The 16,627-nt window shown below is 43.0% G+C and overlaps 1 protein-coding gene across 1 annotated transcript in view; it reads left to right on the forward strand.

Annotated features, from left to right (window-relative positions):
- The window catches only part of PRELP (proline and arginine rich end leucine rich repeat protein), a 129,724-nt gene extending 117,486 nt beyond the window's left edge, over positions 1-12,238 (forward strand). Inside the window, exon 3 of the mRNA XM_086948847.1 lies at positions 5,801-12,238. Coding sequence (XP_086804973.1) covers positions 5,801-5,973 — 173 coding nt within the window. The 3' untranslated portion in view covers positions 5,974-12,238. The remainder of the gene's footprint in view (positions 1-5,800) is intronic.
- The last annotated feature ends 4,389 nt before the right edge of the window (positions 12,239-16,627 follow it).

Genomic DNA, 16,627 nt, shown 5'->3' on the forward strand with positions numbered 1-16,627 from the left:
TATTCAATTCCATTTTATAATGTAATTTATCCTCTGGGTTATAGTTTTTCCTCCAGCTACGTTCCAATTTTTTGCATCTTGCTTTGGCAAGTTTAAGTTTTGCGGAGAACCAGGGAGCGGTTTTAGATTGCCTAGAAGGGGCTTGGATGTCCAGGGAGCAATCACATCCAGAGCATTAGTCACCCATTTTTCGTAGCTGTTCCAGGTCTCCTGAAGAGAGCTGCTTTGGGGAGGCTTTATGGTTCTTTACATCCATTTAACTACATACTGCATTCTGGGAGTTGTAGTCTTGATTCATTTTAAGTGACCCCATTGTACTAATATGCCTGAAAACAACGATTTATGAAAAGGAAAGCCCAGGTCTGGAACACCCTGTCTTCAATGTCTTTGACTTCAGTTAAAGAGAGCATTCGTTGCCAAGTTGTAGTTGTCCTTCACATGGTGTTGCAATTGTAGGAACAATAAAGGGTGATGTTTTCTCATCTGCAGAAACGCTTGTTTACATAGATGTGCATCAATGTATATTAGAATACTGAGTAGCAAGATGACTGCACAGCACACCTGGTCAATTCTCACTCCATTTTAGCCCCCTTTACTTCATTGCCATTTTCACAACATGAATTGAATGAAATGATACTCTGATCCTTACCTGCTATGCACTCTTACCAGCCATCTTTCTCCACACAACTAGAATGTGATTCAATCTGGTCGTGTGAGAATATTTTAAAATAATTTCCTCTCTGGCCCTTTTCCCCACTCTGTTTTTATTTCCCTCTGCTCCCAATCCCTCTCCATTATGTAAGGATTTAGAACATTCTTTTTTATCCCCTTTTTCTATTGATGAATCCCTCACTTTCACTCATAAATCTCGTTTTCTATCTTCATCTATATATAACACTTCTCACAAATTATTTCATTCCTTTATGCTATCTCACCTCTCACCCAAAGATCAATTTCTTAACTATTCAATTTGGCATAATAAATTTCTTAAAATTAAAAATAAACCCATTTTTTGGAAGACTTGGCGAGATAGAGGTTTACGTTGGATCCATCTGTTATACTCAAACGATTCTTTCCTTACCTTCTCTGATGCACAATGACTTTATCAATTACCAAAATCATTTTCTGTTAAATGTAATTTATTGATCAAACATAATAGACTCTCTACCTCTTCTATCCTCTATACCACAAACCCCTTGATCTCAACGCAATAGTCTTCCCATTTTAAGTGCCCAAGCTAGTGCCTCATTAATTTACACATTTCTCAGTACTCCAATTATACAAAGATCTAAGACTCACACAGAACTCCAATGAGAATCTGATTTCCATTTTTCATGGCCTATTATACTTTGGGATAAATTATGGCTGAAACTCTGCAAGACCTCAAGATCAGTTAGCAAGACCCAAACACTTTTTTTTTATTTACAACCGACTTTGTTTACACCATTATCCTTTCATAAATTTCAACCTGCAATTTCTTCAAATTGATGGACGTGTAATGCTTCTCACGCAGACTTATTTCATATGTTTTTTTCCTGTCCCACTACACATCAATTTTGGTTGAAGGTATGGGCTCAAATTAACATCATTTGCCATACCCATTTTCCTTTTTCTCCTGAAGCTGTATTTCTAGGCACATTATCTGTTCATTGGCAAACCCTTTCTCATAACATGGACATTGTGGACTTATTGATTGCTATTGCTTTCCAAAAAATAACAAAAAATTGGAAACACTCTACGCAACTTTCCTTTCAATCCTGGTGGTACAGTGTATGTTATAATCATCGATTAGATCATGCCTATGTTTCCCCTATGTCTTCACTCTTCAAAATAGAACGCATATGGTCTCCCGTGACTACTTTCCTAGACGTCTCCGCACAAAGGTCTACCCATCGTCATCCTTCATCTGAAGAGGTTCCCAAGCCAACATGACATGTTAATAATGATATACTATTGATTTTTTAGTTGTAATTATATATTTTCTCATTTTATCTTACACTGTTAAACAGCAATCTCTTTCTTATATTGTTCGATACCTTTTAAAATGTATTCATCTATTTTACTTGCACATGTATTTATTTATTTACAATATGAATATTTCCTTTACCCTTGTCTCTCCTTTCCCCTTTACCCCCCTTTTTCTTTTTCTCTTTTCCTTCCTACGTTTTTACACCAAAAGTTCCATATGCAACTATCTTTGATTCATTATTTCTTCTTTCCATATTGTGTAAGCTTTAATTTGTCTAATGTTTTTACCTATCATCTGTTAGCTGCTTTGATTGTTTGTAATTGGTTGCATTTTACCAAAAAAATACAATTTATGTTTAAAACTTACAAAGTTACAGCAAAGAGAACAAGAATTGGAATTTTAAAGCACATTCAAAAAAATATTGTTTTGTGCATGGATGAGATAAAAAAATGTGTGATAACAAAGTGCATTCTGCACATGCAAAAAGTTCCTCGTACATTCTTATAGGGTGGGAGGATACATCCTTACAGCCAATAGAAAGAGGTTGAGGGTCAAATACTTGTGTTGGTTATTCTAAGAAGTCACTGACAATGTATTAAACAAATGGCTGAAGGCTCCTGAGCTAAAAAAAGAAAGGCTGGTTGCTAAAGGAGGCTGAACCAAATCCCCTTACAGTAGGCATACATATGTTCACCACCATTACACGCCAAATCTAAAAAGACCTATCACAGTTGTATTAGGCGCTTAAACTGCAAGCTTTCAGGTGTTTAAAAAAGAGTCATGCAAATCAATTTTCTCACATTCTAGGAGCACTTCCGAAAAGTTTGTCAGTCAGTCAGTCAATCCACTTTATTTGATTACTTAAAATCATAAAAGTACAAAAAACAAAACAAACACAGACAGTACTACAAATCTTTAAACATAACATCAAAAATACATAGGCGATATTACAATTCATTATGGAAACCTAACACATATTCAGATCCCTTAAGCTAGAATTAGGCTATAGCTAATAGGCAGTACCTTAGGATGAACTCATCCTTAAAGTTCTCTTATTCTTAATCCTCACTGGTGCTACCAAAAAGGATGCGATATTAAAAATGTCATTAGGGTTACACAGAGCTTGAAGAAAAACTAGCGCTGGTCTAGCCTGAGTGAAACCCCTTCCTCTCAGTATAGGTAACAGATATCTTCTTCGAATATTGGTGAAAAAGTCGCAAAACATCATAAAATGTAATGTGTCCTGGGGCGAGAAATCATCACATTGGCAAGATTCAGTATCTTCAGGGTTTACACCATCTATGATAATCCCCCAATGTTAGATGGATCAAATTAAAACGGAGCCTCGTTAGAAGCCAGTGATGGTACGACTTATTAACAATTAACAGATACGGTTCAATGTTAATAGATGTTTTTAACATGTAATGGGCCCTAACTAAGGGTTTACATAGCTCCTATTCTTCTCGCTGCACCGACAAGAGGTTCTTAGAATTCAATTTCACCCACAACACGTCCTCCTTCTGAATCTTGTCAGGATCCTCATAGAGCTCTGGCCGTCCTAGTTTAAATAACATACTTTTTACGTACGCCACCCATTTGATTTTTACAGACTTATCCAGTGCTATACAATCTCGTAAGACCAAATGATTCAGGGTTAGTTCGGGGTTCAGCCAAGTTTTGAGCCAGCAAAGTAACGGAGCTGTTCTCAATATATCAGTGAAATAACCCATCCCTAACTCCTGATGTATAGCATACAATGGGGTCGATTGTGGGACGGATAGAAGACTCGTTATAAAATTTGTTTTCCTCTATCTGAATGCCAGCCTGATCTTTATATCCCCATATGGCAGATCCATGGGCCGCAATAGCCAAACACTTGGCTTTATAGACCTTTAAGATAGCCTCTATCGGTCTGGCCTCCAGACGCCGTGCAAATCCTAACAGGGATGAGGATGCTCGTATAACTGCATTCTTTTTGGCTTTTTGTTGTTGGACCCAGGATGACCTGTCATCAAAAAGAACTCCCAAATAAGTAAAGGAGGACACAAAATAAACTTCCAAACCATTACAATAAAAAGTCTTTCTAGGTCGATGACCTACTGTCATGGAGTGCGACTTTCCATTATTCACAACCAGATCCAGTGAGATCATAAATGCCCCAAAAGTATCTAAGAGCCGTTGTAGTCCTACTGCCGTACGGGCCAAAATAACTGCGTCATCCGTGCAAAGGAGGACAGGGACTGCGCACCCTCCCACTCACGGAATGTCCAACGCAGCCTCTACTAGCGATTTGTTCAGATCATTCACATAAAGAGTGAAGAGCAGGGGTGCCAAAATGCACCCCTGCCGTACGCCCCTGTCCGATTTAAAAGATCTGGTACAGTCGCCAGCCTGGGATAGCCTAACAGAGGCTCTGAGGTCTTGGTGGAGGTTAGCTAAAAAAATGAACTAAACAGGGATCAAGTCCCTTTTCCAATAAAATATTCCAGAGCTTTGATTTGTTAACCAGATCAAACGCACTGAATAAAGTCATTGTTAAAAGCTTGTCTTTCAACACAATCATGGTGCAGAACAACCACTGCTACTCCTCATAATTGTGACAGACTTATACCTTAATATGCAATACAGATATAGGTCTAGAGTAAGGCAAGGCTAGGCAGCTGGTTAGAATGCGACCAGGTGTGGTGCAGGGAGGTGAGAGGGGTGCTAAATTGCACATCCAAGCAGCAAGTGCTTCAACTGTGCTTTTGGAGTAAAATGTCCTTTGCAGAGTCACTGGAATCTGGAATTATGCGGCAGGAAAGGGTCGAATTATGTGGCAGGGTTAACTAAATTACTCAGCACAAAAAGGCAAATTATGCGGTGTAATGCACTACATTTTGTAATAGTATTCATTATTTTGTAATTTTTACATTTGTTAAGTCTGTCTGGGCATTGGTTGCACCTCATTAGTAGCAGTTTAACATTCAAATGTAGCCATTAGCAACAGAAAGGTGACAATCAACCTTTGCAAAAGGCCTTCCACTGAGCGGCAATAGGTGTTGCTGCATTTTCAATAGCTTGTTACCCGATAGAGCTAGAGCCAACATTTCTTTTGATTAAATTTGCAGATTATGCAGCAGATGATGGATTATGTGGCAAACATAGCAAATTCATAATTATGCTTAAAAAATTGTGGCTGCAAAATCGCATAATTCAAGTAGCCCTGGTTACTATCCTCATAACTTAAAAAAATAATTTCACATTAATATGCAGCTATTTTTAAGGCACAAATAGCTATAGCATCAAAAGAAAATGCGAAATTCTCTAAAATGCTGTCATATTCCAAATTTTATTTGTATAACCCAGAAAAATCACATTATTCATGTGAAGATCAGATATCAACCGATTGGTAGCCTAGATAATTCGTTTCTGATTTTCTTCTCACATCAAATACTCTTGGTTCTGAAAGGCCTGGCAGTCCTTTGAATAACCACAGGTTGAGGGAATTGTAGCTGTGCCCAATGAGAGCTCATTTTCACAGGGTTGAATAAGCTAGTGTGATTGCGTGTTGGAAATTTACAGGTGGTCACTTTAACCCTTTCCTTGCTGACTACCTCCCCAGTGCTGCCGTCGGCCAATGGCCAACGCGGCCCTGCCCGTTTTGCGGAAGTGCCGCACTGCGGGAAAATCGGGGCCGCGGTAAATGGGTTAAAGTTCTCGGTTTTCATCCTGACCATGATTAATCACTATCCTGGAGGGCTCGATGGTTTATTGCTCCGGAGGGCTAACTCCTACTGTTGACTGCGCCTTCACTTGGAACAGTGTGTAATCCTCTGCTTTCCTTTCCAGAGGTCAACGGCACAGAGATCTGCCCTTCTATGGTGTCCTTCGAAGTCTTCTCCTCTGAGCCAGAGAAGATCCCCCGCTTGCGGTACCTGCGACTGGACGGGAACCAGCTCAAGCCCCCTATTCCTCTGGACCTCATGCTGTGCTTCCGGCTCCTGCAGTCTGTCATCATCTAAACCCTGTGACCCTGGCCTGATCCGAGGAGGGATGTAGAGACTCCGCAATGCTCTCAAGTCACACCTATGCTCGGAATCTCCTGCCGACCAGGTTTCACATATTCAAACTTCAGATCCTTCCAAGGCGCGGACTGGTCCTGCTCAGAGCATCGATGAAGGAAAGGGGCTTCATCAGCAGTTGGCACATAGAGGGTGGCATGTCCCACAGCACGACCACCAAGGCAAACTTCCAATGATCCGCCTCTTACTGAGACAAGCGCACGCTGATGTACACTTGTAACTGTGCACACTCAAGCTAATGATGTACATTCATCCCAGTCTGCACTCAGGATGCATCCCACCTTGGTGCATACTGGTAATGAGGCGCACACACACTCACAAATGCATGCTTTGATGTAGCCCACACGGAAGCGCACATGCAATGATCTACACACCCGCTTGCAGAGAGGCACATCCACTCTAATAGGCCATCCGGATGCAAGCCACAGTGATGCATGCTGGTAATGAATGACGCTCTCATTGTGGCACCCTTGTAATGATGATCACTCCCACTGATCTGCACTTGTAATGGTGCACACTTCCACTAATGCACACTCAAGCACACTCAAGCACAACCTTCCACTGATGCACACCGGCAAAGATCCGCCGTCGCACTGATGCACCCTCCAATCAATGCACATTTGACAAGGGGCACATATGCATTGATTTATATTCACACTATGGCCGGTGCATACAGTGCTGATGTGTATGCACGTCTGTGAATGGACACAATAACAATTTTTGCAAGTATTCGTACATGCATTCGGTTATAAGCACATTTTGCACAAGCCTCACCTAGTATGCACATGACTGCATGCACAATGCTCTGGTACATAAATACAAGCGGTCACATTTAGATACTGTCTCTTAATCAGAAATGCACAATACACACATACTTGCAGGCATATGCTTTTATGTACATACACATACATTGTTATGCTGGTGCACACATTTACACATGGACGCTTTTGACAGGGGTATGTAATGTTGATCCCAAGAAGTCCAAACTATGCCTGGTTTTCAAAACATCCTTGTAAAATAATGTGAATACAGTGACACAAAAATAGAGCTAAGCTACAAAGCCATTAGTTATCTTAAAACGTGGCGTGGATCAGGGCGTTCAAGACCCAAAATGGACACTGTTTCACATACAAGCACTCACATTGACCGACCTACGCGCAGGACCACACAATTCAACATAGACTAACATACTAAGGCATACACACAATCACATGGTCCAAATTGAACACATGGATTCCTAAGGCACAGACATGCGCATTCACAGATTTTCTCCACGAGTACTCCTTAAATGGCAGATATACACACAAACACATATAGTGCTATGTATACATTCAGGGAAGTGTGTTTCAATAATGTACTTTTGACACAGTCGAATCTCACACTTCACTTGCATGTTAACATTATCTGAGTCACACCTTCGTAGATAGATGCAAGGGCACAAAAACACCATTCTTGAACACAGATCCATGCCATGCTGCGCTATGCTTACCCACACACAACTGCACATTGTCAGACATTTCAAACCGCTCTGCCCTCAATGCAGCCTTGTTTACTTTTATAGACGTCTCATGTGCTCACGTGTATGCACCTGCACACAGGCATTCATGTATGTATTTTTACACCCGTTCACATATTAACCAAAGGACATATTCCAACAAGCATATGTATGCTTTCTCAAACATATCAATTTGGAGGTGCACAAGTCCTCACACCACCCCGTGTGCCACCCTGTACAATGCCGCAGTGGTGCCTTTGAAGGCCAAGGAGGTGCATGCCAATCACTCCCAAGAGACTTGCCCATTGTGGGCACTTTGAGACCCTGACGGACGCCTGGTGCGGCCTCCCACTTGCAGAGCCTGAGCCGTACTGCCCTGCACAGACCCAGCGCCCCCTGCTGGAGGGCAGGATTTACACAGACTATTGATTGTCCAGCCTGGATCTCTCGGGGGTGGGAAGGGGGAGGTCCCTGAAGTCTTCTGAGGTGCTGGTCACTAGAGATGGATGTGGCAGGGACCGTGGACTGTGCAGTGTCTTCCTGGAGGGATGGGGGGTGTTAGGAGATTACCTAATCTGCAGTTATTACTTAGGTCATAGGTGGAGCTCTCTGTACCATGCAGTATTTACTGACAGTTCCTTTACTTGAGCTGCCTGTCTTGTGTTTGTGTGCCGCCTCTCGCTTCATTCTACCTGACTAACTCCTTGCGCCTCTCCTGAAGAGTGACCACCTCCGGGGGGATGGAAGAGCACCTGACAGTCTGGTGCCTGACCTCTTCCTCTGTTTCCTTGTGGTCCAATGTCTCACTCATTGTCTCTTCAGCTGCCTCGTGTTTTAATCACCTGCACTCTTAGCATCTGTAAGGCTTTCTTGGTATTCTAAGTCTATCTCTGGCTAGATTCGTCTTCCCCTCTGCACCTTCCTTGTGTTCCCGATCTCTCTTCCATTGTATTGAGGTACTTCTGCTGTGCTTTGGAAGGACAGGCACGCCAATAAAGAGCCAGGTGCAAGCACATGTACTTCACAACTAGGCAGAAGGCCCAAAATGTGACAAGTGATGCTTCTGACTGTGCATCTGGCCGAACAGCCTCTAGAGTCATGATAGCAGTAAAACAACTTCCAGGGTCATGGCGGCAGGAAAACAGCTTCCAGGTTCATGATAGCAGGAAAACAACTTCCAGGGTCATGGCGGCAGGAAAACAGCTTCCAGGGTCATGATAGCAGGAAAACAACTTCCAGGGTCATGGCGGCAGGAAAACAGCTTCCAGATTCATGATAGCAGGAAAACAACTTCCAGGGTCATGGCGGCAGGAAAACAGCTTCCAGGGTCATGATAGCAGGAAAACAACTTCCAGGGTCATGGCGGCAGGAAAAAGCCCATATGTTTTCAGAACGGGCTCAAACGCAGTTAATCCTGAAACTCGGTGTCGTACCCATGGCGTACTTGGTGTTACTCCCTCTGTCCTCCAGAATTATTTTCTGTTTCTATTTAGCTCTGTGTTGAACTCTGTATTTTAGGTGTGTTTTTCTCCTGCGCAGTAGTTGTTTGCCTTGTCTTTGTTTTAAGTCGTCCTTCTTCTTCTGTGCTTTACGTCTGTGCCTCTCCCCATTTGCCTGGTTGGTTCTCTCCTTTCGAACTGAGTTGCTTTTCCTCTCTGAGATGTAGGCTCTCTTGTTTCTGTAGCAGAGCTCCCCATGCCTGTCTGTACTCTGTATCACTGTGTCTGTGAGGTTCCCATCAAGTCCACCTGTGTTCAAGATCTATATGTCTCTATGTAATTTCCTAATTTCTAGACCTCCCTGCCCCTTTCAACATCTCGCCTCCTCTCATGCACTATGCCTTCTCATTTTCAACTTCATCTCTCTGCCCGTCTTTGCTTATGCTCTCGCTTTTGTGATCTCCCTTCACCCCCCTCCCCCACCCTGCGACCTCTCACAGTCAGCCTTTGGCTATAGTGATTCTCCTTCTTCAGGTACCTTCTTTCACAGGCACTCCCCCCCTTGTCCCTTCACCCTCAGTATTACAAACCGCCTCCAGCCACTACCGCAGACTCTACTTGTCCATCTTTTCCCACACCGTGGAAATGGCTGCCTTTGTTAGTTAATGTACTCTACTGCACACTACATCTAGCCCCTATGGCTATTAATACAAACGCAGCCGAACCCCGAATGCTCCAGCCCAATGGACCCCTGAGTCCGGATTTACAACCCCGGGCAGCAAGTGAAGTCACTGAACTGCGCTGCGTGAACAGGAGAGAGCAGAACAGCGCCATGAGCTAACGCAGACACCCATGCGCCAAGGTCAATGCCACTGAAATTGGGCACCCAGGAAAAGCCAAATTAAGCAGCAGGGTTAACTAAATTATGCGGCAAGAAAAGGCAAATTATGTGGCTTAAAGCCGCATATTTTGTGATCGTGTTATTTCATTAATCTCTTTTTTTTTACACATGTTATCATTGTCTGGGCATAAGATGCATCTCAATAGTACTGGTTTAACACCCAAATATAGCAATAAGCAACAGAAAGGTGACCAGTCAACCTTTGCAAAGGGCATTCCTCTGCGCGACAACATGTGCTGCGGCATTTATTGTAACTTATGAACCATTTAAGCTAGAAACAAAATGTATTTTTTGTTAAAATCTGCAGTTCACGCAGCAGATGAAAGAGTCTGTAGCAAATGCAGCAAATCCACAATTATGCGAAAATTGCAGTGGCCCTGGCCCTAGTGCAAGGGTGTCTGTGTAGTGGGAAGCATATGTTTTGTCCTGGAAGGTGCCCTTTCAATTACAAAACTATGCTTTTAGGCATTTCCCACTTGATGTGTGCTGTGCAATGCAGCGAACAGGCAAAGTGGGAAAAATATGTAGAAATGAAAACATTCTCCTCATTATGCGTGCCTTGAGGAGGTGCAAGATTTTGGTACAAATCTCTACTATTCTTCGTAGATAGCGATTTACATCAAACCCATGGGTGGTTTAGGGGAAGGCCCATGACCCACCCATGAAACAGCCCTTGGTACAGAGTAACACAAGGCAACGCATTGCTGTACCCTTGGTGTAGAGCAGTGTTCGGTAAACCTAAGCTTGAGCTTGCTGCACCATTGCTAAAGAGCAGGACCCGGCTATACCCAATGCTTATGTTGGTTCACCCATGATATAGAGCAGGGCCTAGCTACTCCAATGCTTGTGCTTTGTGCACCCTTGGTGTAGCGCAGGGCCCAGCTACACCCAACACTTTTGCTTACTACACCCTTGTTAAGGAACTAAGCCCTGCTAGAGTCAATGCCTATGCATGCTGCACCCTTGGTATAAAGCAAACCCCGGCTAAACCTACGCTTGTGCTTGCTGCACCCGTGGTATAGGGCGGAGTCCAGCTACATGCAACGCTTTGCTCACTGTATCCTTGGTAAAGTTGGACCCATGGTGTAGCTTGCATCAACCTTAGAGCCTGCTGCTCTCTTCCGTTTCACTAGCACAGGGCCCTGCTGCCTCCACATCTGCTGCACCTGCTCTTTATGTGACTGGCCTTTCAGCACCTTGGCGCTTTACCCATTGGTTTCTGAATGTAGGTAATCAGTCCAGCACTACCTTTCAACTTCTACTCTATGGTCCAGTGCCCAGATCTACTAATGCTTTCCACCAGGTTTGCATCACTTTTGTGGTGCAAACCCAGCACAAAGTGTTAGGGTTAAATCCACTGTCCAACACAGCTCAGGATTTGAGTTGGCTAGTTTCCCAAAGTAATGTAAATTTGTCAATGCATTACTTTGCATCAAGGGAGGTCTCATGAGTGGCACATGGGCGTTGCAATACAGCCACCCACAGTATCTTTGATGCAAGACAACACTGCACCAAAGTTGCTGCACTGTCTGGCGTCAAAGGGAGAGACAAAAAATGTGCCATATCTAGTAAAAAATACTGTGCATTTTTTCTCTCCCCAGCTTTGGTGCACTATTAGCAGCCATGTGCCAACGCACACATCCTTGCACCATGGACCAATAGTGTGTGCGTTCTATGAAGCATAGGTTTAGTAATGGGAGGTTTCCCTTCCAGTGCACAAACTATACTTTAAGGCTTTTCTCATTTTGTAGGTGTGTTGTACAACCCATCACAAATGCAAAGTTGGAAAAACAAGGAGAAATGAAAACAGTTCTCCTCATTACGCATGCCTCAAGGAAGCGTGATATTTTTCTGCAAATCCCTGTCTAACACTGTTTGTAGATAGAGATTTGCATCAAAAACATGAGTGGTTTCATGGGAACACCAATGCACCACTCATGGAACGCCCACCTCACACAAAGTAACGCAAAGCAGCATAGAGAGCAATTTTGTGTTACTTTGGGATATTCTCCAACGTAAATCTTAATTGCGTTGGATAGTAAATCCCACCCCAAATGTGGGCTGGATATGCGTCACAAGAGTGGTGCACACCTGGTGCAAAGCATTAGGAAATCTGGACCTATGTTTTATGGATTTAGGCACTATTTTTGGGGATGTTTTGCCAAGCAGGAGAAGTTGCTGTTCACCTCTCTACATTTGCGATCTTTCTGAAAAGTGCTTTTGTTCTGTGCGCTCTCCCGGCTGCGCATATATTGAATGTATCCGGGTCAGTTATCTATACATAGGCATGCAATATATGTTATTAGAGCAGATCTTCATTTTCTAATTGACTCAGCTGTGTTGGTCTTGACAATAAAATGTTAAAAGGCCTTTTGCGATTAAGGGATCATGATTACAAACCAGCTATATGCATAATCAACCCCACTGTTCTTTTCACTGACAAAACCACTGCCCTCTTCACAAAAGACGCCGCTGTCTCCAGAGCTGGAATGACCACTGTCTCCTGAACAGAGAAGACCGCAGTCTCCCGACCTGACGACTGCGCCGCCACCTGGATTGACAAGACCGCTGCTGGCTGCATATCAGAAAAGGATGTTGGAATTATTAATGTGCCAAAATATTGTAGTCTCAATAGCAATGACCAAGATACTGAGGAGGTAATTTTATATAGGTAAGAATAGATTTACCAGACTTAACGTTGCTTCTCCATAGCTTAAAGATAGCTCATGGATTTCGTTCTAGTCCAGGGTAATGCCCAAAAGTAGGGGGGGGTAGCAAGGATTTCTTCAATTTGCCCAAATATGGCTCCATCCTGCAAGAGGGGCCGTACAGCTTCGACCAACTAATAGAGTGCGTGCTCAGGAAGGGTTCCCTTGAGGGGTTCCTAGCGCCTGTCTGTGCACCAATCTACAAAACACTAACTTCTAGACTCTTCTAGGTATCGCAGTCATCCACTGACTCAATCGACCAACGTACTAGGGGTAGCAGAAGTGGCAATACACCATTTTTGACCCCGATGATGTAACAAGGTTTATTTGTTGCACCCTTTTCCCAACAACCTCCTATTGGCTAGGAGGGGCTAACCTCCTAGGACTCCACACACTCCTAGGGAGTTGAGAGTACGGAAAGTAATATGGATCTCTTAGAGCCCTGTTATGTCTTAGTCTTTGTCGCTCCCTTCACAATGTCTGTATTGGTAATAGCAAGTGTGGTGGCAGATGTACCAATGGGAGAGCCAGGGTCGTAGCAATTAATGGCTGTCACTGCATGGATACCCCTGATTGGCATGGGTACACCCTGCTAGAAGCAAGTGGGGCACGGAGAATTGGACTCCATGCTCACAGTAGTTTGAGATTTTTGAGACATGATATAATGGATGGATTGCTAAAGGCTCCTGGGAGGGAAATTGAGGAATCGTTACTTCACCATAAATAGGGTGGGATGGCCATCACCATAACCTGATGGCCCAGTGGCAGATGTGCTGCCAGATGAAGGGTTTACGCCTTTGGGACCAGTTGATGCTCTGCGGTGTACGCCCATTGCTTCCCCTGACTCTACTAGACAGCTTGGCTGCGTTGGGGCACTACCGACACATGGCTCTGCTCCTTGTTCGCCAAACTTTAAATAATTTCCTCTTTCTGGCAGAGAAGGATTAACAGCTAGGTCCAGGTTCAAGATGGCTACTGGAATACTTGTAAAGATCTACTTTATCTGAAGCAGTAACCTCTATAACATGGCAAGTCTAACTCCAGCAGTAGGCGTCCAAAGCTGTTCTTATGAAGATCCCTGGACGTCTGCGGGTTGGTGGGTGCATGGAACAGGGTAGGACTCTGCCAGAAATGCAAGCAAGTCTGCAAGGTGAGGACGTGTCCGCCTAAGAAATAATATTCCCGCTGTCCTGTTTGCAATGACAGCAGCATACATGCTGTGGTCCTGGATGTCTTAGGATCATAATCTAAGAAGGGACAATAATCAACTATGTTCAGGATTATTCAAAGACCCTCCCCTTCCAGCCGAGGAGCCTTGTATGAGTGTCTGTCCCCAAAACATTTGAATCTCTCAACATGGGGGGAGAGTCTATTTCGGATGGATGCAGAAAAGAAGCAAGAAACCCTGCCCAGTTAGTATACAAAGGTCCTTCTAGAGGATCCTACTCTTTACATGGGGGGTGACAAACTAGGATTGGAGCCAGACACACATGGATACCTTTAGATTATTTTTATTAATCAGTTATTTAATCTGATTCATTTTTGTAAAAAAGTTTTTTCATTATTATTGCCATAAAAAAGACATAACAAATATTTATCTTACGTACAATTTCAAAGGAATTCATTGCAAACACAGTCCCGCACACACCGTACCATACTCAATTCAAACCACATTCATATCTTTCACACTATCTCATTCAAGAATTTTTTCACTCATTAAATAAACAGGTACATCAGGGTCTATAAACGCAACCAAGATAGACAATGTTGTGATTTCTTAACTAGGGAGAATTTATTTTTCCTGTCCCCGTGACTGATGGCGATTCTACCGTTGCCCTCTTAAATAACTATTTACCAAGCAATTCTCCTGTTATCCTAAAACTGTTTAACTTAAAGGCACCTATGGAGGACCATTAGGCTTTCTGGGCTATGGTTCTTCGAATACTAAAACTAGGGTGCTCTCTGATTAGGAACCTAGCCTTGGGGGTGTTTCATCTGTATTTGTCCTACCTGCTGAATCCAAAAAATATGAATGACTGTCAGGTAACCAGTGTATGTCTGATGTGTATGTATATATGGGTTCCCTATTTATCTAGAGTTCGTGTGTCTTATGAATGTACTTCTGGTTTATCAATATGATATAATATATTAAGAGAGACTTTAGAGACTGGAGCCGTTCACATAATTGATGGTTATATATTTTTTTTAAATGTATACACTTTCACTGGAGAATTGAATAACTGGTAGCAGTGGTCCACATTTGTATTTCCAGCCTTGTGTGTCCCCCACCCCGTGGTACCTCCTCGCCCTGACGAAGGTGCGGCCCTATCCGGGCCCTATACCGAAACGCGCGTTTGCGTATTTCCCGAGGGTGGCAATCCTCCATCTGAATCAGACGATTTGATCCATCCATTCCAAAACCCCCTCCCCCCCCCCTGTGCTTTTGTCATCGCAACATTGTCTATCTTGGTTGCGTTTATAGGCCCTGATGTACCTGTTTATTTAATGAGTGGAAAAATTCTTGAATGAGAGATAGTGTGAAAGATATGAATGTGGTTTGAATTGAGTATGGTACGGTGTGTGCGGGACTGTGTTTGCAATGAATTCCTTTGAAATTGTACGTAAGATAAATATATGTTATGTCTTTTTTTTGGCAATAATAATGAAAAAACTTTTTTACAAAAATTAATCAGATTAAATAACTGATTAATAAAAAATAATCTAAAGGTATCCATGTGTGTCTGGCTCCAATCCTAGTTTGTCACCCCCCATGTAAAGAGTAGGATCCTCTGCAAGGAACTTTGTATACTAACTGGGCAGGGTTTCTTGTTTCTTTTCTGCTGTTGTACCCCTTGGCCTGTCTGTTATCCCTTAACCCCTCCTGGGAACCCCCTTCTATTTTGTTATTTCGGATGGCTGATCTCAAACATCTGAGCCAGCTACTATGATGTCACCGTGATGAAAGGTAGTGCATGAAGCAAATATTTGATGTGTTCCTTGCTTAAGGGCCAATAGCTTGTCATCAGTGCAGGGCATTAAGGCCGGAATGGGGCTCACTGCATGATTCTGACCTCGCAAAAACTGGATCAACGTCTTGGCCGACAAATTCCATTGCAGTAGTCAATCTAGAACTTAATACTGCCGAACAAAGATAATCCTTGCAGCAGGTGCAGCACAGATAGGATTCTTCAGAGAATGTGCAGGCAGTGAAAGGAATTTTGTTGATGCTAACCTGTGGAATCAGTGATATGTTTGCATTCATCTTGACTCCCAAGTCGTAGACATTTTGAGAGTGAGACAACGAAGAAGCCAGAGAAGGTGGCCGGTCAAATAGTTGCAAATCTAAAAGCAGTACTTCAGTCGTTGAGTAGTTTAGGCTTAACCAAGTTCTAATCCATCCAATTATGGACATGTGTTTAGCAGTTCCTCATTTTCCAGTCAGCCCTAGATCTGTTAGATTATATGATGTCAATCTGAGTATCATCTGTATACATTACCAGCCAATGTATGAAGCTCAGAAAGACTTTAGCCAAGGCTATGGCCTGGGTGTTGAAGAGAGTCTGAGGCAAGTGGATGTTTGCTGTACAGTTCTATTGGTTGGTTTAGATGCCAGATGTACATAGTGAGAGCAGCTGAACATGGAGGTGACCCACTAAAGGACTGTTTCTCAAACATTGTCCCTCTAACACCACATAACGAAGAGCAAGGGTTTTGTAGTACTTTGTAGTCATTGGAGTTAAATTGTTCTGAAAACCAACAAAGAAGATCAATGTGCCAGCCTCACCCTAACCACAGTAAAGTAATCAGCAAGTATTTGTTGATGTTCAACTAAGCAATCACCTTTCTTCACTTTGGATATAACAAGGCTAAATGTCACTAAGAAGGTAGTTCTGCTCCTGGTGAGCAGAGGGGAGTTTATCACTGCCGCGAGAAGTATTGCTAACCAGGTAAGGGAGGATACTGGCTTATAACTATCCAGAAAAATTGGACTTCTTCAGCACCAAGTGGAAGATTGCATGTTTCAGGTGTGATGGACCATCATATTCAGACA

The sequence above is a fragment of the Lissotriton vulgaris genome, unplaced genomic scaffold (genome assembly GCF_964263255.1).
Source record: "Lissotriton vulgaris unplaced genomic scaffold, aLisVul1.2 SCAFFOLD_2431, whole genome shotgun sequence".
NCBI lineage: Eukaryota > Metazoa > Chordata > Amphibia > Caudata > Salamandridae > Lissotriton > Lissotriton vulgaris.